General features: G+C 38.1%; 1 protein-coding gene across 2 annotated transcripts in view; it reads left to right on the plus strand.

The window, feature by feature from the left end:
- LOC129762865 (uncharacterized) overlaps positions 1-26,450 on the plus strand; it is a 343,596-nt gene that overhangs the window by 203,266 nt on the left and 113,880 nt on the right. For both annotated transcript variants that reach the window (XM_055761464.1, XM_055761544.1), the window contains exons 3-6: positions 10,762-10,871; positions 11,116-11,211; positions 11,487-11,622; positions 11,687-11,823. In XM_055761464.1, coding sequence (XP_055617439.1) covers positions 10,762-10,871; positions 11,116-11,211; positions 11,487-11,622; positions 11,687-11,823 — 479 coding nt within the window. The remainder of the gene's footprint in view (positions 1-10,761; positions 10,872-11,115; positions 11,212-11,486; positions 11,623-11,686; positions 11,824-26,450) is intronic.

Here is a 26,450-nt window from a genome sequence, read left to right on the forward strand (position 1 = left end):
TAATTTTAAACTGCTAAAATTTGAATGAAAATTTTTACTTTGTGTCAATTAATAACTTGAAGTGCATTGTCCTGACCCTTAATTAACCTATTTTCTATAAAGTTCTCGATATTCCTACTAAAATTCCTACCATTATAACATAAAATTATCTTCAGACACAATTTTTGTATGAGATTTCTTAACCGCCTGTTAAAACAATGTTTTGAATTTACATACAATACCAATTTGACACGGAGAAGTTAATTTTTATTTTAAAAGAGTGTTCAGCCTGCGAAATCCACCAACTATCTTTGACGCTTCGCAACACGTGAAACGAAGGTCAATGTCGTCAACTCTACTAATCATCGTATAAATCAAGCATTACATCAGTGGTACTCAATCTGTTTTCATAAGGGACACAAACACGTGATAGTATGGTGCCGTGGGCCGCAACAAAAGATACTACCTTATTGCCCAATCTCTATCTATATAAAAATGTTCTGTTCGTTTGTGTACGCGTCAAAAACTCGAAAAGTGCTGAACCGATTGAGCCCAAAGTTGGACACAATACAGTGGGGGAAAATCCTATAAGCGCACCTGGGTTTTCTGAAAATTCTAGATACATATATAGTATATAAAACCATTCCTTTTTTACGTAGTGATTTCCTAATGACTAAATGTGTACTAACTTTGTTGTTTAAGTCATCATTGGTGCAAACATATTTTTTTACTAAAACATTTTTAAAATTATGGTGCGAAATTCTCTTTAGCGCAATTTTAAATATTTTTCCACCAATATGTAAACATCTTGGCCATTTTTCAACACAGCCTGGTAAGGTTGTAACGTGAGAACGAGTTAACCACAATCAGCTAAGCAGTGAAGTAGCGCAATTGAATTTGAAGCACGATGCCGAAAGGAAAGTTCTTGGACGAAACTGAGCGGAGATTAATAACCGAATTAAAGGATATTGGTTTAAGCAACCGGGAGATAGCAAAGAGGATCGATAGAGGAGAAACAGTGGTCCGGAATTTTTTCAAGAAGGGCCCAAAATATGGCATCAGAAGGAAGAATAAAGGTAACTGCAAAATTTCAAACCGCGACCGGAACCGCATCATTCAGCTTTGGGAGACTGGAAAACTTAATGCTTCGGAAATAAAGCAAGAACTGGACCTTCCCATATCCAAACGACGTGTTTCCCAAATTTTGCGAGGATCTGGACATCTGGTTTACACGAAGAAGGCAAAGAAACCAAACCTCACCCCAAGGCACATTAAAGCAAGATTGGATTTCGCTAAACAGCACATGGATTGGAAGGCAGAGTGGGATGAAGTGATCTTTTCCGACGAGAAAAAGTTCAATCTTGATGGTCCCGACTGCTGCGCGTATTATTGACATGATCTACGAAAAAATCCCGAAGTGAAGTTGAGCAGGAATTTTGGTGGTGGAAGTCTCATGGCGTGGGCTGCGTTTTCAAGAAAAGGGAAGACTCCTATCGCCACTATTTCGACAAGGATGAACTCCGACAACTATGTAGAGCTACTGGACAGTGTTTTGGTGCCATTTACAGAAGACATTATGGACGACAACTTCATCTTCCAGCAGGATAATGCTGCCATTCACGTAAGCAAGAAATCATTGTCATGGTTTTCCGAAAGAAACATTCAGGTTATGGACTGGCCAGCTCGTAGCCCGGATCTCAATCCCATCGAGAATCTCTGGGGAATCCTGGCAAGGCGAGTCTACAGTGGTGGACGGCAATTTGCAACAGTTCGTGAGTTGGAGAGATGTGTAAGGGACGAGTGGAATAAAATTCCACATGAAATGTTGGATAATCTGATTGAGTCAATGCCAAACCGGGTCTATGAAACTATTCTGGAAAATGGTAAACCAACCAAATATTGAATGCTGTCATTTTCGTGTATAAATCGTTCTTTGAGAATAAAGTCTGATGTGCGCTTATAAGAATTTCTACCTTGAAAACACATTTTTCTCATTCTGAATAACTGTTGAGAATAGGATTGGGACTTTTCTTGGCAAGATAAACTTGATGTTCGAAGGTCGTTTAAATCCCATGAAAATATTTTGGAAATATATATCTAGTTAATCTTACAGCCAAAATATACATGTGCGCTTATAGGAATTTCTCGCACTGTATACACTGTGTACAGCTAGTACATAATAAATTAATTTAATTATCAAACTCTTGTACTAAACAAATACACTAGACAAAAAATTAGAGGAACAGAGTGCGAACTCGAAATTTTGAAGTGATTTTTAAAATGCTGTAACTTTGTGAAAAGTCAACGCTTAAAGATGAGATGTACATCATTTTAAAGCTAAAACTTTCTAGTTTTGGAATATCTACGGGTATATTTTTATCTGAGTGTGTTTAGATGTAGCGAACAAAAAATCAAGAAGAAATAAAAGATTGAATTTGTTCAGTTTTTTGAAAGATTTCGTGGACAACCACCATTTATTGCCAACTAAGTAAATGGCAAATTCATTTATTTATTTAACATTATCAACCAGCATTCATTTGATCCCAATAACGTCCTTCTAGGATCTTTCAATACAGAAATATATTTTTTTGGATGAAAATATTCCCCTTCGAGTTTGATGATGAATAATTCAAAAAAATAACGATCGCACCGCAAAACAAAAAGTTTGTTTTGAAATCTTCATTTAATTCTGTACAAGGCCATTCAAGTTACTTCGACAAAAAAAAATATTTAGATTTTTTATATCGATTTCAAAAAAGTTCTAAAAACAGTTCTTCTTCTTAAATTTGTCGTCCATATCGAACTTGCTCTTGCTGGAGAAAAACTCTAACCCCGGAATTTGCTTAAAATCGGCTTTTATATACGTTTCGTCGTCCATCACACAGCAGCCATATTTTGTCAGCATCTTCTCGTAGAGCTTCCGTGCCCGAGTTTTAGCCGTCGATTGTTGCCGCTCATAGCGGTTTGGGAAGTGATGTACCTTGTATGTATGTAGTCCAACTCTCTTCTTTGCATTCTGGACGTAGCTCTGCGACATGCCGATCTTTTTAGCCAAATCACGGCTTGAGACGTTGATTTGCTTTAATCATCCGCTTCACGTTTCCCTCCGTCTTTTTATTCTCCGGTCCCGGTTTTCTTCCAGCTCCTTTGCCGTGGTCCAACGTCAACCGCTCCTGGAACCGCTTCAACAATCTGGGGACGGTTGAATGGTGAATGTTCAACATTTTGCCCAACTGCCGGTGCAACAGGTCAGGAAATTCCAAGTGTTTGGAAAGAATTTGTTCTCTCGACTCGCGTTGGTTCACATCCATTTTCGTTGAATCGAAAAACACGACTTCGAGTTTGACAGCATGTAGACAATACACATCAATGAGAAAGTGTGCAATTTGGTTGATTTTAACCCAATGGTAAAAAAGTTATGCCTTGTTGAATGTGTCGCAATAATTTCGTGTTCGCCCTTTAGTACTTATTCGATACAGAATATTTTTATTTGTCTTTAGCAAAATTTTCATTGGTCGGAAAAGGGTCCAAGAAAAGTTATAGGCCAAAACCTGTACAATTTTAATTGTACAACTGTAATAATTTTTACTTTTTTTACGCTCTTTGCACAATCAAAGTATGTTATTATCTTCAACATATGATTTATATTTTTTACGAACCGCTGGTTTTGAAACATTTGAGCAAACTTCCGCTTGCAATTGGTGCTTGTCCTTTTTTACGCATTTTCATCACTACACGTTTTTCGATTGTAATTTGTGATAATATAACTACGACAATTTAAGAACATCAATAATAATAAAACAATATATAACAATACAATTCAAATTTACCATCGGGCGCATGATTTTTATAAAGTATATTTCTTTCACGTTAACTTCAAAATTTTAAAAATGTCGACACTGTACCTTCGGGAACGCGAACAGATAGAGTATAATCGAAAGAAAGAGTAAGCATTATATAAGCACGGACCGGAAAGCTTTTCAGTGTAGACTATTATGACAGTTCTCAAAAACTTTGCCAGGGATCCCAGTATATTTATTATGGACTAGCTAACCCGGCAAACTTCGTCCCGCCCATTTACTTGATTAATTCTCGAGTAATGCAGAAATTTGTGTTTTATTTGTATGGCAGCCACCCCTAAGAGAGGGGGGAGGGGTATCTAACCACCATAGAAACATTCATTGCATCCTAAAGTTTCCATATTTGGTTTAATTTGCTTGATTAATTCTCGGGTAATGCAAAAATTTGTGTTTCATTTGTATGGCAGCGCCCCCTTTGAGTGGGGGAAGGACTGTCTAACCATCATAGAAACATTTATTGCACCCTAAAACTTTCACATGCCAACTTTGGTTTCGTTTGATTGATTAATTTCCGAGTAATGCAAAAAATTGTGTTTCATTTGTATGGCAGCCCCCCCTTTGAGTGGGGGAAGGACTGTCTAACCATCATAGAAACATTTATTGCACCCTAAAACTTTCACATGCCAACTTTGGTTTCGTTTGCTTGGTTAATTTCCGAGTAATGCAGAAATTTGTGTTTCATTTGTATGGCAGCCCCCCCTTAGAGAGGGGGCTGGGGTCTCAAAATATCACGAAAACCTTCCCCGGCCCCAAAAACCCCTACATACCAATTTTCATGTCGATCGGTTCAGTAGTTTCCGAGTCTATAAGAATCAGACAGACAGACAGACATCACTCCATTTTTATATATATATAGATATTTCTTTCACGTTAACTTCAAAATTTTAAAAATTTCGACACTGTACCTTCGGGAACGCGAACAGATAGAGTATAATCGAAAGAAAGAGTAAGCATTATATAAGCACGGACCGGAAAGCTTTTCAGTGTAGACTATTATGACAGTTCTCAAAAACTTTGCCAGGGATCCCAGTATATTTATTATGGATTATTTTTTTCTGATTTAGCAAAAAGTAAAAAATCAGGATCATTTTATAAAAATCAGGGAAAATTGAGTGTTCGTCAGGATATCAGGGAGCGTGCCAAAAAGTCTGGGAAATCCTGAAAAATAAGGAAGGTTAGCATCTCTGCTTGCAACCCAACGTGATGCTTTCGTTTTAGAAATTTTGAGCTTACACCCCAGCGCCCACATGCTAAAATAATGTGATGTAAAAATACAGAAGCACTCTATGTGCATTTCAGCTCTATGCATTGAGAAAGACTGTTGTCTGCTAGTTGGAGCGAGTCGGCTTAAATGATGATGATGATGATGATGATATTTACAATTATAGAGGCATAAAATATCTCAGTTCATTCGCCTCCAGTCTTGACATAGACCTATTTGGAAAACTTAAATAACATTCAACCGTGAAAGTTGCTTTTTGGAAAGCCTCGCTGCTGTCTGGTCACTAACTGGGTAACTGATGAATTGTGAATGCTGTGATTTTAAATCTTAAATGGCTTATTTAAGCTTAATAATTTGAACACGGCGGAGCTTAGATTGTCAAGTGTTTTCTTTCTACGTTGTTCTTAGAACGAACACTCATTACATTTCGAGCCTGATTCGCAGGGGTATATGAATATTGCACCTCGCTGATACATTAGTTACTCTAAATATAAGAAATGAACAGAACAGAAATTTATGAGAAAATATAAATGCTTCCAATTTCCGTTAATTTAAACCATCTAAGATTAGGGAACCGTAATGTATAGCATACCAAATACATTTTGGAAAATGTTTATATTAGATCAGTTAGACTCGTTGCAAAGGTGTCATTTCACAATGAAAATTGTCTTTTGCTATTTTTTTTTCTTTGTTCCATTCAATTGTAGGTTACAGGGTGTTAACAATGGAGGTCAACAAGAAAATTGGGTATATTTTAGACTTTTTCTTTTATAGAGGTGAGAATGCAAGTCAGGCCGCCGAAATTGTGAATGGTGTTTATGGTGCTGAAACTGCCAATACAGTAAAATACGCGCATTTAAAGTTATTCCAAAAAAAAACATTATTTTTTTAAATTTTGTTTAGTGCAATACACCAAATTCAGATCACTACTGTCAACAAACGGACCGTTTGAAGCTAGCGATTTACGTTATGTTTTCAGCTCGTCTCTTCATTGACTTCAAGTTTCTTTTAATTAAAGCCCGATATCTTTCAATCGGACCAAACTCTGGAGAGTTAGGCGGATTGGCGTATCTAGGAGTCAAAATCACATTATTGTTTTCCTACCATTTCAAAGTTGCTTGGAATAATGACATGAATCCAAATCTGGCCAAAAGAATGTATAGATTGTGTTTCCTTATGAATAGACGCTTTTGTAAGCACTCTTTAATATAAATTTCAGAATGTGGTTACAAATGATTTGCTTTTGGCACCACAACTTCAAGTCGCCTGCCAAACCTTAAACTTATTTGGGAACTTAGACTTCTTTTTTGTTTTGAATTTTACGTTGACATCTCTTCGTTTCATCGCTGAATAATCGCATCGCTGAATAATACAAAAGTTTCATCGCCCACAATACAGATAAAACAGTTTTTGTGCGGGGAAGAGGGACCGCACAAAAAATCGCACAAAAAATCGTACTAAACTTCGCCAGTAGCTTTAAAAAATAGTGTTCGCTACACAATTTGAAAAAAAAAGTTTTTATTGAGTTTCTTTAAGAAAATAACCCAAATCCTAATGATTCCATTCGTGATCAACATTCGATTTGCTTTTTTCACTTCAATAAGCAGCTTACTCACTTGCGCAGATCATAAAATCAACTCTTTGCTCCTTTCAATAAGCTCCTTCTGCCACCTTAAAACAATCAAAACAAAACATTAGAATGGACATTAGCTGACACAGTCCCTATGTAGAGCGATGAAATACATATTAAAGATAGAGAAAAAAAAATTATAGGAGGTTGTGTTCAAGACACGACCGCATTGTTGACGTAGAACTACGCTGTGGTTAAATAATATGCTGTGTTTATAACTGCGGATATTATTTTATAATGCTGAGAAAATTTTGAAATTACCATTCTACCAGTTTGATCGCCCTGAAATGTTTTTTTTTATTGTAGAATCATTTGATGATAATTGTTTGATGATTCATTCTTGTGCTCGTAAGACAATACACGCTCGAGATAAGCGCAGCTGTCATCCTTAGTTGAGGAAGTTTTGCTACTGGCAAGCGAAACCAAATCACATACAAAATTCCAGAACGACAATTACTTTCTTTGTGACTAAATAAGAGAAATAAACTCTATATGTTAATCTCAACAACCTCGAAAAGAATAGCACTGCTCCATTATGATCAAGATTAGCGCAAATGCAATCCTAGTTGAAAGCAGTTTTGCGACTGGCACGCGAGCCCAAATGAATTAATAAATGAATATATTCTAATTGAATAACTTGGTTTTCCCCAAATATTGTTTTTTGTGCACAACCTTAACACCTGCTTCACCATAGCGTCAGTTCAATGCATTGACGACAGAAAACAAACAAAGTGAACTGCTTGGAAAAAGACTGAATATTTGCCTCAGCAGAGATTCATTACTAATACCCTAGCGTAAATATTTCCCTCCCGCTATCTCCCCTCCTTGTTTATATTTATCATTACGACTGCATAATTTGCACCACCAAACAATCGTCAATCATAGCATACAAAAATTAGGCCGTTGTTGCATCGTTACAAGGCCAATGCACATGCGTACGGGTTAAGAAGCACGCACGTACGCACACAAGTATCCATATATCGATGGCGTGAAGCAACTAAATATACACACACTTATCTTCTTTTTGCGCTCTTCTCAACAGAAGCCCTTTCTGCTAATAGTGCCAGTCTAGATTAGCTTGGCTGTCATCCTTAATGGGGAGAGTTTTCCTATCGTCATGCGAAACCAAATCACTGACAAAATACCGGAACATTTATTTTCTTGGTGAGCTGACGATAGCCTAGCTTGATGATTCTCCACACAATTGTGTAGCTCAGAACCATAATGCAATGACGTCAGTTTGGTGCAATGATTGTAATGCCAGAGACATCAGCGAGTGAGTAATTTGGTCGCGTCCACAGCTCAATCCGAAACGAAAACATGTGATGACGCAAAACAAGGAAGAAAAACCGATATTCATTGCTTTGAATACAGAACGATACTGAAAGTTTGCCTTCCTTGTTTGCTTGTGACTATAAATTTCTCCAGTTCATTCGTCTCTAGCCTTCAAAAAGGCCCTTGGAAAACTTTATCCATCATATTACTCATCTCCTTCGCGAGCTATCGGTTCCCTTCCTACTAACATTAGAATAAGTTAAATTGTAAATACATATTAGATGTAAGGATAGTTTTAAGAATTGAGTGTGAAGTGTCAGTGTGAATGAGAATGTGAATATGAATGTGAGTGCGAGTGTAAACACACATCTCCTTACATCCCATCCTTTTCCTAATGAAAATGTGTCACCCTTCTAAACTCGAATCGACCGCGAGTAATCGGTTTCCTATTTCATTAACCATAGAATTAAGGAAACAACATGTTGATATATGCTAGTTGAAATATAGTTAAGAGTTTGGCTCCATTAAACTTATGTAACTGAGCCTGTAAAAATAAACGGATTAATAAAAAAATATATATATTACTCATCCACCCCCATTGCCTTGAGAAATGCATTCGATCCCTCGCCGTCCAGCTCGCCCAGCAACGATGTTGTTCAGTCGATTTCCTCACGAAGTATGAAAGTTTGTCTCAGCGAGATCCACTGTATACACTCTAGGCAAATATTCCCCTTCGTTCTTCTTCTTTTCTTTTGTTAACGGAGACTTTACATCTTACGATTTCCCCTTGGTTGCTCGTCGATAAGTTGTTCGTTATTGACAGCTCTGTTCGGGAAAGCACACAAATGGACAGAACAAATGTATGAGGAACTGGGAATGCTTCCAATTTTCATCAATTTAAACCATATACTGACTATGGGAATGTAATGTATATCATATCAAACAAATCTTAGGGAATTTCCGATTCGTTTGGTATGTAAACTGCCAAAATCCGTTCGTGGCAAAAATAGTTATTAACGTTAACTTTCTTTCATAAAAACGTGACCTGTTTTCTGATTTGGCACCCTTAATGGAAGACGTAGTTCTACGTCAAAAAGACCGATGGTTTCATTGTTTTGAAATACCGCACAATAAAAATCGCACAAAAAAAAATCGCACGAGATTTTCCATGCTTTTTTTTGTGCGATCGCAAAAAAAAACAAAACAGGTTTTACTGTACAACATTTTTTCTCAAAAACTTTCTGGCCCGTTGTTTAGCTTCCATATTTTGTGATGCGTTTCGATCAGCAACTGTCTGAACTTTGAATGTCTTCAGGCCTGCACTGGCTCTCATTCGCCAAACTGTTCTCTCACAACAGTTCTGTTTTATCGCTATTTCACGATTAGAGAGTCCAGGATTTCTTTGTAAGCAAGCTTCTACTTTCTTCACAGTTTCTGGATAGTTAAGTCCTTTCTTACGACCCGAACCAGCTGTCCTGTTAATATTTAAGTTGTGTTTGAACGTTTTAGTCACTTTTGACACTGTACTTTTGTTCACTCTAGCTTTATTGGCGATTGTTTGTTGGGACCACCGCGGATTTTGTTGAAATAATCGAATTAAAAATTCGCTTCTTTTTACTTCTAATGTCATTTTGCTACTAATTGCTCACATATTGATAAAAGTCATATAAGAGATTATCAGAAATTCTCTAACGAACGAATCTCTTCAATCCGTTCTCATATTTTTCGAGATAGAGCTGTTTGAAGTCATGCATTTTTTTGCCTCAATCCTTAAGCTTTTGAATTATCCAAAATCCACGGTTTGTGATGTGATGAAACGATTTGCAGAATGTTTGACCATGGATAGGAAACCCGGAAGTGGCAGAAAACTAAATGCAACTAATTCGAAAGTGGTGACTCTTTTCAAACGGAATCCAAAGTTGCCATCGAGAGACACAGAAAATATCAGATGTTTCGCAATTGCAATCGAAGCTTTATGTTTGTCAATGTTTGCAGGCATACTGCTCCTAGTGATGAATCATGTAAGGAGTGACTGCAATATTTCTAAGATGGATATTTTCAATTTACATTTCGAGATGAAGTTCGAAAGCAGCATGAGCGTTTTTTTTTTAACTCCCAAAAATTAAAAATAATTAATCTATGAAATATAGTTAAACACAGCAAAAAAGAATGAAACAAGGGAATTCCGATCAGGTAGTCCTCTCCGACACGACGAGAATATAAATCAAATGGTCCCAGTTAAAGTGCTCTCATTTATCACTCAACCGGCCTCTTTTCCAGTCGTCGTAATGTTATTCATCACTGTGATCTGTTTCGGAATGGCCGCCTCCACTCTCTCTCTCTCCCTGTTCCTCCGACAAAAGGTGCAAAACCGAACATAAATCCTGCGCTTGTCAAAAGTGAGCAGCAAAATTGCTCTTGACACAGCAGCAATGATAAATGATAGTTTCGAAAGTCGAAAAACTAATTCCTCTCTGGCACAAAGAAAACGTTGCATCGATAACAAGAATCGGAACGGCAAACTGATGAATTTTCCATCTCCTACAAAATATTGTTCTTGCAATTGTTTTCAATTTTCAATTAAAAGTAAATGTAAGCCGATTGACGTCTTCTCCGAAGGCGCTCTTGCCAGCACGGGTTGACTTTCATCTTCATTATGTATTTAAGCAGCCCTTCCACGAATGGCCACATGCTTTCGGAGCCGGAATTTTCCGAACCGACAGACACACAGACTACACAGAAACCGGCAATCAATAATCTCGATTTATTCCCATTTCTCTGGTTCTCAATTACAGACTGCCAGTCAGTGGTGAATGTGCAGCTGGTGGTGAAGAAATACGTCGAAAGGGGCAGCGCTGTGGCCCTGTATTGCGAGAACGACGCCTCGCCCGATATCCTGTATAAGGTAAGTGACGACCGCTGAGACCAATGTGATGACCTTCGCAGTGGGAAAAAGTGATTGAAAAAATTGCTTCCAATCGATGAGTTCCTTCGCAGAAATCACTTTTTGCCAGTACTCGAATTCCCTTAGCGCACTGGGAGGCTGTATAAATAAGGAGTAATAAATTCTAACTTTCTCCTTTCACTTGCCCACCCGCCTCACCACGGTTGTGATTTCCGAACTGTGGCGTCGACTACTAATCGCACAGGTAACATTCCTGAAGGGCAGCAGTAAAATATTCGAATACATCAAGGGCCGGAATCCGCCCTACCGGAACTTTTCCATCCCAGGTGCTGAGATAGATGTGAGTATGATGTGCAGGTGGCTCTTGCTATTTCTTCTTGGTTTTTTTTTTGGGGGGGTGGGAGAAGTGGGGTGTTCGTTTAGAAGGGATTTACCCAACTTTGTCGAAACTTTTATTTCAAGGATTAGTTTCGGTCGCTCGGAAGTAACGTGATTGGAATGGGACATGAGCGCATTTTGTGTTTATTTCCTCGTTTACGTTGATAGGAGTCGGAAGCTAATCGGCGTCCCGTTTTTATTTCCCTCTTTCTCTCACCCACTCGGCTGCGAACACAGTGGAAGAAGGTGTCTCCTTCCACGTTGGTGCTGAAGAACGTCGATTACGAGGCGACCGGTACCTACTATTGCGAGGTTTCCACCGACACTCCCATCTACACGAAGGCATCCAACGAAGAGCAGCTACACGTTATGCGTAAGTAGCTGAGGTACATTTTTTTCAACGTTTGCAAACTTTAATGCGAATTTCTCTGCGACAGTTCCACAAAAAGGACCACCGAATATAGAGTTCGAAAATAAGAAGCAACTCTACTATGGGGATATGCTGGTAGCCAACTGCACGACATCCCGGGCACGGCCAGCGCCACACATCACCTGGTTAATCAACGGCAAACAGGTACGCTTGGTGCTTTCGTTCAATCGTTATACCCGTAATACCCGTTCGAGGATGGCATGGCACACTATGGCGGGCTGTGATTAGTGGCAGTGTTGTCAGATGTTCTTGTTGTGTATTGTTTAGGAGATTCAGGGATTCATATTTGATGGAACAACCTTCTACGTATATGATAATGGGCCTTATTCCCGTATCCACTTACACTTACGTTTCCACTACGCTTACATCTCACTTCACTTTTTTGCGTTTCCACCGATCGTGAAGTGTAAAAATAAACTTCGTGTAGAATGTGGAGTGGATACCAAAATGACCCTGTGTTCATTTCCGATGTCGTTTCTAATGGCGCGTTTACATTTGGGAGATCTATAGCTATAGATGGATTTATTCACACGAAAATAGATGTAAACGGGTGAGAATATATATGATACACTTCTTCGAGGTATATATAACCACTATGAATAGAATAAATTCAGGCATATGTAAACGCTGGTGAATTTCTCTTTGGTGAGAAATCACTAAAGTTGGATGCAGTTCTACTTCAGGTGAATAAATTCACCGAAAATATGAATATATTCAGCATATAAGTTCCCGTTAGTGTAAACGGTTAATGCGATTTCTATAAATCTCATCCTATTTTTTCACATGAATATATCACTAGTCTATACCCACCATAATAGAAACGTCAGTTGTATTTTGTTTTGTTCAAGACGGGTCTATGGTACTAGGTGAGGCCGTTTCGTCACTAAGTTTGTAAGGGGTGCGGTATATGGAAACAGTACGGAAGAAAGCAGAAGGGGAATTATTTCCTTAAAGCGTGAAAGAGACAGACTGATCTCGAGCGAGCTTGGGCACAAGCGTATTGTGTTTTGTTTACAAACAAAACACAGTAGACTTCCATGATAGCTGAAGAGTGGTTTTAGCAAGTTGGCCCACCTTAGGATATACTTCTACGCGCCTTGGTTTTGTTTATCCTCGAGTTATGTCGAGACACCCAGAAAATGGATTACTAAAAAAAAGCTTCCAAATCTTTTGTAATTCAAACAGTAGGATTTTTTTTTTATCCAAAATATATATTTTTATTAAGGCTCATATGGCGTCAACCTGACGGGGCCGGGAGTTCAATATTTCGACAATGTTTGCCTTATAACTATGTTAGTAATATGTAACCGATTACTCGCGGTTGGCTCGAGGTTAGTATTACAAGTGTTTTCGTAATTGTGATGTTGCTGTCTCCAATGCTCTGTACCTGTGCCCGACACGGGATACTTCCTTTTGGGATGCAGCTGACCATTAATCAGCAACGCACCCTAGTCTGTACCCCATATCTAGGGTGGTGCGTCTTCTCGACTCGAGGAATCCAGGATAGAATGGTCACTAGCCGGCGCAAACATCAGCTCTAGTTGTCATGAGCGGTACAACCTTTGGCTCTTGTTGAATGATCAGTGGACTGCACAACCTTTGGCCCGTGTATCTGTAAAGAGTGTGTGTATGTATTGCCGCGACTAAGTAAATGTTTATAGATCTGATATGAGGGATATGAAACAGGGACACAACGAAGGAAACATCATTAAACGTTGACATCGGCGTTTCTGAGGAACAGGTATAGATGAAGCAGAAGATCAGGATCACGGCTACCTAAGATATCCCGGACGGGGATATCCGATTGTCTGCCTTTTGCTCTCAGTGCTCTAGAGAGCTGAGAGCGAGCAGCATGGAACCGGATACACGACCAGACAACATGCTCGATGTCGTGGTAGCCACCGCCACAATCACAAAGATTGTTTGCTGCGAGCCCAATGCGATAGAGATGCGCGTTTAGGTTGTAGTGATTGGACATAAGCCGAGGTATCACGCGAATGAAATCACGACCTACATTCAATCCCTTAAACCAAGCTTTCGTCGAAACCTTAGGAATAATCGTGTGTAACCAGCGACCGAACTCATCTTCACTCCACATGCGCTGCCAACTAACTAGTGTGTCCTGACGAGGAATGTGAAAAAATTCCTTATAGGCAATTTGCCTTTCGAAAAGTGTGCCTTCTGAAGCGCCCACCTTAGCTAGCGAGTCCGCTTTCTCATTCCCCGGAATCGAGCAATGAGAGGGAACCCATGCTAAGGTAATCTTGAATAATTTTTCGACCAAAACACTCAATAGATGTCTTGTTCTTGTTAGGAAATAAGATGAGCGTTTATCAACTTTCATTGAACGAATTGCCTCTATTGAGCTGAGACTGTCTGAAAAAATAAGTAGGATGTACATATTTTCTGTAAATATTACCAATCGTTTGTAAAATGAATGTCAGATGCAAAACACATTCTTACCAACGATTGATCCATTTTAACTTCGCGGTGTTAGTAACTTTTACGATTGTCATTACTGGCAACCGCGAAGAAAATAACTTTATTAGCCTAATTACCGAGTTGTTAGTTGCAATTGCATTTAGTTGCAAGGCACTACTTTCTGATATTGATTTCTTCACAGAAGAAGGTCGTATTAACTCAGATTCGGGATAGGTAAGTAATATTCGTGAAAATCAATTCAATTTATGTTCTTTAATTAATATTTATACATATTGGATATCAATGATTTGTGCTCGTCTGCTGTGGGAGAATGCGAAGACATTACTTCAATAATAAGGAATCTGGGTACTTCGATACACAAAAACGAGCCCTGTCGAGTCCTAGTTCTACCTGTTGGATTCGGTCAAGGACAACTTCATAAACGTTTTGCAGACGATTGTGATCGGTGGTTCGATCAATTAGATGCTTTCCGGATTCGTCACGACGCAGGTTCCGTATCCTGCGCGTCAAGTCAATGTTTCAACGAGGCATACAGCTAGCTTCACTTAATGCCATCGGGGTTTTGTCAGTTTCATGATATCTCCCGAATGTGTTTGGCTGAGAATTAATTACAAGCTGGTTCTGGGAGAGGATAATGGTGAGAATTGAGTAGTCTGTCGTAGCTATTCATAGTAATAACTGTGTATTTTTTCCTAATTTGTAGCCATGGATCAGACCCAATCGAAGCAGGACCAGATGTCGATAGTTTAGATAGTTCAATAAATAATTTAAATAGTTTAGATAGTTCAATAAATGAAGAAAGATGCATACAAAAGCTCAATAAATTCATAACAATATATGCATAAAGGTAGGGTTAACATAACATGTTGTATATGTTAAACGAACGTTGAACCGACTGCTTATACTCTGAGAGAGAGGAGCCAGCTCGCGATTGTAGTGATCGCCCTTAGGTCAGCGTGAACCAGTCACGGTGAACCAAGGGGAGGTATTGAAATATGTAGAACATTTTAACATGACATTTTTGCAAGACATTTTATGAGAAAATAATGTTGACGTCGGACTACATCTTTCATTTCTATACTGGGGTGTAAGTTCAAATCTTCGAGAACGAGAGTGTTACATTGGAGAAACAGGATGTTGAGCAATACCTCTTTGCCGGTTGAAAGAAATGGTATGATAACCGCTTCGTTCGAAAGAAAAATGTCTACGTGTTATATGTGTGTTACTTATTGATCCAAAAACTTGTTTGCATAGTTCAAAAATTGCTTTGAAAGCAAGCTATTGAAATCACAAAAATCTGTATATAAGCAGGTGCCAGCACGGAAAACCAATCAATTATAATTTAACAGCGGTTGGATCATATTATCGCTGCTCAAGATTGATATGGCGTAATACATTTACATTTTTCGAGAACTTATTAGGGGTACAATGAATCTTGAGAAAGACAATTCATTCCTGCTTGACACTCGCACAAACGATGTTCACTCAACAATTTCACAAACGGGAAGTGGGTGTTGTGAGGGAGGGCAGAGTAAACGCAACACTTATGTAGACTGATTGGAAGCGACAAATATGTTGTCTATTGGAAATGGTATACAAATTATATCACATACAAAGGAGAGAAAGACTCTTGACCCCTTTAGTTTTTGTGGACAAGACTGATTGGTTCACCTTCACTATCAGTCAATTCGATTGGACCTTCAGTGATACAACCTTGATTAGCGACCTGCATGTCAAATTTGAAATTTGCATATGAATGGTCCACCAACGATGGGTAAAAATATAACGGCAAAGACGTCTAGAGACTGGTAGTATAACTCTCATCTTCATCCGAATCGTGATCACTGCCTGTTAAGAATGTAGACACAGCATCATTTTGAGTCAACCTATTATTATTTCCATCGGACCCAAACAAAATTGCACCTGGGAGAAATCAATGGTGACTCTTTTCATTGGGAGATTAGCACTTATTTTATATATTCCACATACGCTGCATATTGCAAATTGCATGGGGGAATATCCAATCATCGCCCATATTGCATTCACTGAGCTTGCAGCAATAAATCAAACTGGAACCAGTGAAAGAATGAAAGAATTCGCGAATATTGAATGAACGATCGGAAAAAGTCATAAATGAGCCCAAAACACCAATAAATTCGCAAAATCTCCACCGGCAAGCAAATCATAAAAATCAGTTTGCTTATTATTCCGGATATTTTCTTCTATTTCGAAAATCATCGAAATAATTCTTTTAGACAACTATATCGAAATTATCAAAAGTAAAATAAAGCTTGTTCGAATGAGCCGATGTTGCTGGAAGCCATGATGTGGGCTGTCCTGGTACATATTTTATTATGTACTACATGATCAGTGTTCAAATTTTTTATTCCCATATATTCCTGTTAGATATAGTACTACGTCAAAAATCAAATCGGAAATAAAAACGCACAAATGTACTCACAAACAAGGGTTCACGTCAAGTTTGAACACTTTTCTTATAAATGAATGACAACAACTTGCTTGATTGAAATTGTCCGATTTGAATTTTCTTGATGAGAATGCGTTAAAAGAATAAGAAGAAAACAAACTATCTGTCATTCAGCTGGCTCCTCTCTCTCAGCTTATAATGGGTTATACTGGCCGATTTGACATCATATCGCGTAATATGTACGAAGAATCCGTATTACAAACATTTATTAAATATTGGTAATATTTACCAAAAAGCTCGTCATATATACCAACTTTTCGGGAGAGTGTAAGACTGTTTACACAAAAGAGAGCGTGAAGTGTAAACCAGAATAACATCGGTGGATGAACTCGGTGTATTGATAATGAATTCTACCAAATGTTTACAGTTGCGTGTATTCCGGAACAAGGTTGTACTCACTACACATTGTTTTCACGTGTAGTGTATTCGGGAATAAGGCCCAATATATCATCCATTACAGAATTATAAAATTTTTAACTTGAAGCTGTAATGACGGCAAAAGCAAAACATTTCAACAAAACTAATTTTTTTTACGAATATTTTTTAATTTTTCTAATGATTTAGAAAAGTAATGGTGCTGTAGGTCTAAATTGTCAACAGTCTTCTACAAAGCTGTGAAGTGGGATCGTTACCTGACCGAGATAAATCTATATATGCTGTTACCACACGTACTTGTCATCGAAATCTAGATATATAAAAATCTTGTGTCACGATGTTCCTAGTCGATGAAATTATTCGCAAAAAAATTGTTAGGCATGAGAATAGGTCGTAAATTATATATTATACCGCTAGGATACCGATTACCGTATATTTAATATCGATTAGTGTGACCCTATGTGAAAAAAAATGTTCCTGAAAATAACTTCACTTCAGAACATACACAAAATCACAAATTTTCACTCTCTAACCCCCATTCCCTATTTTATCATCGTGATTTAAATATTTTTATAAACAATATCTAAATAATACATTTATCCGCCGTTCGTTTTTCAAACAAAACGAATTTATTTACGTTTGTTAAATGAAAAATGGCGCTACGTCTGCGTCATAGAACCTCCATCCACATATGCCCAAGTAACCTCAATTAGCCTAAAGCCAGACGCATCACCGGCGAGTAGGAAGCCTTATTGAATGAGCACAATGAATTATTGGGGCTGATTCTGATGCGCGAATGCGAAGTGACAGCTCGCAAAAATTGTCTCACTCAATATCCGAAGGCGACTGTGGTGAGATTTTTACCTTGAATGAACTCTCATGAACACTCACTCAATTCTCGTGGGCGATTGCATGCCATTTTGTGACCTTTGAAGTCGTATCCTCATTTGTTATCGACTAGTACCAGCAATGGTAGCCAAAAATAGGATTGACAAGAATATACATCTTCTGCAGCCGCTATAACGCGGTACAAAATTGAAATGTAAATTTACAATAGTTGACCCTAACTGATACGAGAAACTCAATTAAGCATACCGTTTCCTTACTCCAAAAACACAAATCAGACTTTCAAAAATTACAAAAGCTACTTAAGTAGTTAAAAATCGAATATGTTTAATCAACTTCTTCCATGTGTGAGGCATCTTCGGTGTCATCCTCTAGTGGAGGAGCATCTTCACCAGTAGTTGTGGCTGGAGTATCATCTGTGCTCATAGCTTCGTCCTTATCGATTCTAAGACCCAGCTTGACCATAAGATAGATGCGAGATGCGTGCACACCTGACTCATCCAGTGAGAATCCAGACAATAAAAGTGCAGTTTCGTACAGTAGAATTACAAGATCCTTGACAGGTTTATCATTTTTATCTGCTCATTGTCTATGGATAAAATTCAGCTTTTAAATTTATTTAAATGCGATAATAAATATATCTTACCTTGATGGCTTTTATGTAAGGCGACTATAAAATTAATGTTCACTGCAATGTTATGAAGAATAGTCAACCTTCCACCAACCTTTTATCGTAATTATTACGGAGTCAACACACGAATGCGGAATCAAAACACGGATACGAAATCAAAACAATTGGAATAACATACACTCATATTAATGCAAAGGGACTATGCAAAAACGGCAATAACAGATTTGAAAATATATATTTTTTTATCTTCTTATCCCAGTGATATTATTTTTCATCAATTATAATAAAAAGAAAACATTTATAAAGATGAACGAAATTATTTCCTGTACATGTTTGTAACAAGGAATGAAAATTTTCAAAATCAAAAAAATATATATTCATGAAACACATTGAATGCATAGAGCCTTTGCAAAAAACACAAGCTTGGACATATATTTCAATGAACACTGCACCATTTGTCATTCATTGGGTATTTTACTCCAAAATGAATCTCTCACGTCAGGGCAATCGCCTTCGCCGATACGGTGACTTGGGTCATGTGACTTTGAGGAGTTCATTGCTGTCATATTCCATTCGCGCAAGAGAATCAGGCCCATTGAAATTCATCAAATCCCACATGCTCGGGTTGAATACCAACAATGCACATGTTATTGAATACGTTGCTGGAATCATGGAAAGCGACTGCACTGCAACGCGAGAGATTGTGGATAATGTGGAATTCTAAAATGAAATAACAATCTGGAGTCGGCGATGAGACACACACACCGTTCAGAAGACACTCTCCATCGTTTTCTCCAATGGCACTAGCGTTCGCCATCTCAACCGATTAGGTGTACCGGTAAGATTCTTCGATTTTACAACAGATGGCGTAACTTGATTATTATTCCAGTGAATCAAATTTCCAGAAATTCGTTGGAAAGCTACTGTCATTGCGCGTCTTTTTCAGTATATGCCAAAAAGTTGAAGCGTAAACAACATAGTTTTTCGCCACTTCGAATATGTCGAATTTCGTATCAACGAGAGTGTTTTGCGGGGAGTGTTACTTCATTACTTCAATATAAAGTAACAAGCTGCGGAAAGTCATCGCATTCTGGTGGAAGTTTATGGTGACCATGCTCCAACTGAGCGAACGTGTCAGACGTGATTTGCACGGTTTGAAAGTGGTAATTTTGACTTGGAAAACCAAGAACGCTCCGGACCGCCAAAAAAGTTTGAAGATGAAGAATTGGAGGCTTTACTCGATCTAGATCCGTCACAAACGCAACAACAACTTGCAGATACACTCGGAGTAGTTCAGCAAACCATATCCGATCGTTTAAAAGCAATGGGAATGGTCCGAAAGATAGGACATTGGGGGCCGTATGAATTGAAGCCACGAGAAGTCGAATTTTGATGAAGTCAAAAATTGAATCGATTCGTGGTTAGCCGACAAATCGTCTAAGTATTTCCGCAAAGGGTTCCGTGAATTTTTGCAAAAAAAAAACCAAGAAACTTACCGGTACTCCTATTAGTATTACTTGCGTCATTTTTGATGAGATTTTTATGCTAAGCAAACCACCTTGAGTGTATTCTGAGTGACAAGCTCTACAATATGTGAGACCAATGTGCAAATCAAAAGAAATTTCTTTGACGAAAAATCCCCCAGCTGTTCAGAAAGAACAAGACGGATATTACACAAGTATTTAGCAACAAGATCCTGCCATTGGACCATCATTCACTATAAACATGATTACCCTTTTTGAATTAATGTTCATGAACATTACGAACAGAGGAGACGAAACAGTCAAGAGAGTGCGCTCGATGGTTTTCTATGTGTATCATATGATGATTTGACGCGGTCAGGAACACGTCATTCAACGTTGTCAAGAGCTGTGTCAACAATTCATGGTCGACAAGTACGCGAAGGAAAGAGCGAACGTCTGCGATTCCTACGACACAATCAACAGAAGCGGCGTAAGAAGGAATACATTCTCTTGCGAGATACTAAAGTGAGCAACGCCGACACAGCCTTTGCTATTGTCATGTCAAAACGCAATTCATTTTCATGATATTACAGCATGTATTCGTGAGAATAGTAATGGATTTTCAGGTGGCCTAAAACATTGCCCTAAAATGAAAAGTTACTGTTTTGGTACATAGCCGTCTATCTTTTAAACTACGCATAGCCCGCAGTACTGCCAAGTTTGGCCATCCCTGTTCTAACGGGTGTTAAATGAAAAATGAGAATTTTTTCAATACCTTTCAGTAACTTAAATAAAGAGCGTAAAATTTTCTTTTTCCAAGAAAATTGCTCTTTGGGCTCCCTAGACACAGTAGGCGTGTTTGGTTTTGCTAGTTTGAATTTAGTCAAAGCGAAGATGGCGTCGAAACAACACTTGCTCCGCGAACGCATTGTACGGTTCTACAAAACGCATTTCCAGCAAGGTAAAAAGTTCACGGTGGCACATTTTAAGGAAGAAAATGTACCTGTCAGTACGGTATATCGTATCCTGGGTTCCCTGAACGTAGAGCGGAAGGTCGGAAGTGGTCGTCCGGTGACGATAATGACGAAGCAGAGGAAGACATCGTTAAAGAAGCTGTTTGACAACAAGGACGCAACCAGCCTGCTAACGCCGGTCGGAAATATGGCTGCTCCCACGTATTGATCCATCGGACCCTCAAGATGGAAGGAATCGTCTGCAGGAAGAAGACGAGGTCGCCGGAGTACACGGAGGAGCAGATTGAGATGGTTAAATCACAGTGTCGAAGGATGACCAAAAAATACCGCGGGATGTCTTTCGTTCTGGACCACGAAAGCTATTTTCCGCTGTCCAAAACGCATATTCCAGGAAATGATAGGGATCGATCCACTGATTAAATCGGTACCAAAGAATCGATCTTCGCCGAATCGATCTTTGCTGAATAGATCTTCAAAAAATTAAAAGCTCTTTTTCGATTTATCTGCTTATTCTATATGAATGTCGTTTTCTCTTTAAACAGGGATTACAAATTTCATATTTCTATTCAAACATCAAAAGCATTTCGTTTTGTTCTTCAACATGAAGAACATAATGCATTCATCTTGTCCCGTCAGGTAGTCGTTTTATTAAATAAATTAATTGGAAAGGATTATTAGATTTAACAACAGCTCAAAACGATACCACCCAGAACTCAGCTTACACTGATCCCACAAAAGCCTATCGTGCCATACATCTGTCATTCAGTCGAAGCCGATTCTTGATTTTGACGCCAGTTCTAAAAAACAACCTTTCGCCTGTAATTGATGTCAACATCAGGCTCAGTGATCCTTTGCGCAACTGGTACATCCTCTCAGTAGCTGCCACTAATTCTATCTCTGTCAGCATTTGTACAGAAATAAATCGTAGAAGAAGCGATTCAAATGTTGACATTATGTTTCAAGAAAAAGTTAGTTTGCCTTTGGTGAGATAAAAAATCGATGTATACTGAAAAACAAATCTTCAAAATGTTTGTTTTAAATCGAAAAGATCGAAAGCAAAAAAAAATCTATTTCTCGATTTTCTCGAGTACAAAAGATCGATCCAAAAAATCGAAAATCGGAATGGAGAAGATCGATCTTCTAAGAATCGATCCGAGATCGCCCAATCCTACTCTGTTGACCTCCTTATTTTCGATATCTCCACCGTCGTGTTTCAAGGTTACTCGGAGATGTCTGTCCTAGAGTCACTCATCGTTCTTTCGCCAATCTCTTAATCACCGTTTTTTCTTGAACACCTTAAAACTTAACTCATCCGAACAGATGACACGCTTCTATAACTCTATCGGCTGAGTTGCTTCAGGTGTGCACGCATCTCTTAATATGCCTGAAGAAGCATAATGCACTGCTCCATAAAGCACCACTGTTGTGTCGTCTAGTTAGTGAATGTGTTTGCCCTTGTTATCCCCGAAAACAGTTCTAGATTTTTAAATCTTGAATGAAAATAATAGAATGATGTTCTTTGCTTATTCAGATCTCGTTCTGCTATGCGGTGACGAATGGTCTGATCTAAAATCGGCAGACCTCGCTTTTTTATTGTATGGTTATGGTCGACCGTGGTTTTTTTTTAATCATTCGGATCAGGTCCGTTCGTGATCACTTTTGAATTTTGATTCTCTTCCCGGTCGATCAACAACACTTCCAAGCTGTCGATGCTGCAGAATAGTATTCGGAACTGCTCCTCGGCTTTCCTCAACATTTTTAAGCCTTTTGCCATCGAGATTCGATGCATTTTCGATGCATATTGTGCATTTTCGCAGCTTCAAAAACAATACGCTTGAGGGGCACAGAATGAAAGGGGTGTGAGTGACTTGATCGATTTCTCTTCGTCAACTTCTTTAGTTAATAACTCAACTGCAAAAACTTTTCAACTTGAGTTTGCTATAGGATCCGATAGATGAGGTTCTGACCTATCTTTCAAATTGTCAAATACAACTGGGAATGAGTTTGAACCCCTTACTTGGTTACAAGAAGTTGGCTTTAGAGTTCTACAATTTATGAATGTGGTAGATGTAAACTAGAGATGAAACAGATATCCGGCCGGATACCGGATATTAGGAAAAATCAATATTTTTTTTATTAACATGATATAAATCATAACAAAACAGCTCATTAATATCATTCATATATAATTATAAATAAGTTTTGATTACTAAAATGCTCATAAATATTCGCTAGAGATTTCATATACTCTAATAAGATTTTTTACCGGGCTGTTACCGTTTCAAGAACTCCGAAATAGTCTGACTTGAACCTAGTCCCCAAAAAGGTTGCAATTAGATAATTTAGGTCTTCTCCTAAGTAGTTGAAGTGACTTCTCAATCCAGCGTCAGTTAGAGAGCATCTTTACTCTCATGCGAGGTAACTTCGGTGTTCTATGTGAAGTCTCGGTCTTGTTCAAATACTTTTTTTATGCAGCAACATGCGAAGTTACTTACACAGGAGAGGCCAGAACTTGTATTTTTTTTTTTTTTGTTATTTCTTAATATGCCTGAAGAAGCATAATGCACTGCTCCATAAAGCACCACTGTTGTGTCGTCTAGTTAGTGAATGTGTTTGCCCTTGTTATCCCCGAAAACAGTTCTAGATTTTTAAATCTTGAATGAAAATAATAGAATGATGTTCTTTGCTTATTTAAATTCGTAGTATTTACTCTTACTCAACGATGTTCAAATTAAGAACTTCATCATTGTAATAGAAAATCCTTATCACAAAAAAAAATATAGGAGGTTGTGTTCAAGACACGACCGCATTGTTGACGTAGAACTACGCTGTGGTTAAATAATATGCTGTGTTTATAACTGCGGATATTATTTTATAATGCAGAGAAAATTTTGAAATTACCATTCTACCAGTTTGATCGCCCTGAAATGTTTTTTTTTATTGTAGAATCATTTGATGTTGTTTGATGATTCATTTTTGTGCTCGTAAGACAATACATGCACGAGATAAGCGCAGCTGTCATCCTTAGTTGAGGAAGTTTTGCTACTGGCAAGCGAAACCAAATCACATACAAAATTTCAGAACGACAATTACTTTCTTGGTGACTAAATAAGAGAAATAAACTCTATATGTTAATCTCAACAACCTCGAAAAGAATAGCACTGCTCCATTATGATCCATTCTATTTATGATATATTCTAATTGAATAACTTGGTTTTCCCCAAATATTTTTTTTTGTGCACAACCTTAACACCTGCTTCACCATAACGTCAGTTCAATGCATTGATGACAAAAAACAAACAAAGTGAACTGCTTGGAAAAAGGCTGAATATTTGCCTCAGCAGAGATTCATTACTAATACCCTAGCGTAAATATTTCCCTCCCGCTATCACCCCTCCTTGTTTATATTTATCATTACGACTGCATAATTTGCAACACCAAACAATCGTCAATCATAGCATACAAAAATTAGGCGGTTGTAGCATCGTTACAGGGCCAATGCACATGGGAGCAGATACAAATGGGGTTTCAGCGTAGCGAAGATGCACTATTTTTACGTACGGGTTAAGAAGCACGCACGTACGCACACAAGTATCCATATATCGATGGCGTGAAGCAACTAAATATACACACACTTATCTCCTTTTTGCGCTCTTCTCAACAGAAGCCCTTTCTGTTAATAGTGCCAGTCTAGATTAGCTTGGCTATCATCCTTTATGGGGAGAGTTTTCCTACCGTCATGCGAAACCAAATCACTGACAAAATACCGGAACATTTATTTTCTTGGTGAGCTAACGATAGCCTAGCTTGATGATTCTCCACACAATTGTGTAGCTCAGAACCATAATGCAATGACGTCAGTTTGGTGCAATGATTGTAATGCCAGAGACATCAGCGAGTGAGTAATTTGGTCGCGTCCACAGCTCAATCCGAAACGAAAACAGGTGATGACGCAAAGCAAGGAAGAAAAACCGATATTCATTGCTTTGAATACAGAACGATACTGAAAGTTTGCCTTCCTTGTTTGCTTGTGACTATAAACTTCTCCAGTTCATTCGTCTCTAACCTTCAAAAAGGCCCTTGGAAAACTTTATCCATCATATTACTCCTCCACCCCCATTGCCTTGAGAAAGGCATTCGATCCCTCGCCGTCCAGCTCGCCCAGCAACGATGTTGTTCAGTCGATTTCCTCACGAAGTATGAAAGTTTGTCTCAGCGAGATCCACTGTATATACTCTAGGCAAATATTCCCCTTCGTTCTTCCTCTTTCCTTTTGTTCACGGAGACTATACATATTACGATTTGCCCTTTGTTGCTCGTCGATAAGTTGCTCGTTATTGACAGCTCTGTTCGGGAAAGCACACAAATGGACAGAACAAATGTATGAGGAACTGGGAATGCTTCCAACTTTCATCAATTTAAACCATATACAGACTATGGGAATGTAATGTATAGTATATAACAAATCTTAGGGAATTTCCGATTCGTTTGGTATGTGAACTGCCAAAATCCGTTCGTGGCAAAAATAGTTATTAACGTTAACTTTATTTCATAAAAACGTGACCTGTTTTCTGATTTGGCACCCTTAATGAAAGACGTAGTTCTACGTCAAAAATCTGTTCAATATTCCTTGCAGAAAACTTAATACCCAATCAAAGGATATTTATTCTGAAAGGAAAATTGATTCATCGTTCATTACTTTTAAGTAAAAATATGTTTATTTGTCTCTAAAACATATTCCTTTGCTAGCTTCTTGTACTTATGCAGTTTCTCCCCGTTGCGTATTTGCAAAAAAGAGACGGATATCCGGCCGTCGGATATTCGGCTATCCGGCCTAGAAGCTTGCAGGATATCCGGTATCCGGCCACACCACTATCCGTTTCATCACTAATGTAAACCATACAGTGTCAAAACTGAGGAGTGATATGATTAATGAATATTACACAATAAAATATTCTTTCGGTAATGATTTTTATATGAACCGCGATTTGAGGACAAAATTTATAATTTTTTTATTTTTGAAAAAAAATCAACGGTTTTTTATTAGCAAAAAAGCTTACTTTTTGATTTTGATATTTTGAATCATTTTGTCATTGTGTCATTTTGAATCTTCAATATGCATCTACATATACTGATTCGAACAAACTCGTTTTTTGAATTCTGCAATCCGCCGGATTAAAATTAGAAATGAATTGCTCGATCAGAATTAGAGATAACCAGATATGACTATCCGGTATCCGATTGAATAGATACTGGATACTAGAAAAAAACTATAATTCCTCACTAGCAGAAGATAAACCACAATAAAATAGCTCATTAGCATCATTGATTCATAATTGAAAATTAGGTTCGATTACTGAAATACAAGAATTTTTGTTTCCAAATTTAATTCATATAAACTCAACATGAATTTATTATTAGTATTACTTTTATCATTAATTCAATTACAGTACTCAAGATTAACCATTGGTAAATTTGTAAATCATGATGAACAGTCTTTCGCTGTGAACACTACTGCAAGGAGCTAGGAAATAAACTCTAGCAAACCTTGC

Source organism: Toxorhynchites rutilus, chromosome 1, assembly GCF_029784135.1.
Source record: "Toxorhynchites rutilus septentrionalis strain SRP chromosome 1, ASM2978413v1, whole genome shotgun sequence".
Classification (NCBI taxonomy): domain Eukaryota; kingdom Metazoa; phylum Arthropoda; class Insecta; order Diptera; family Culicidae; genus Toxorhynchites; species Toxorhynchites rutilus.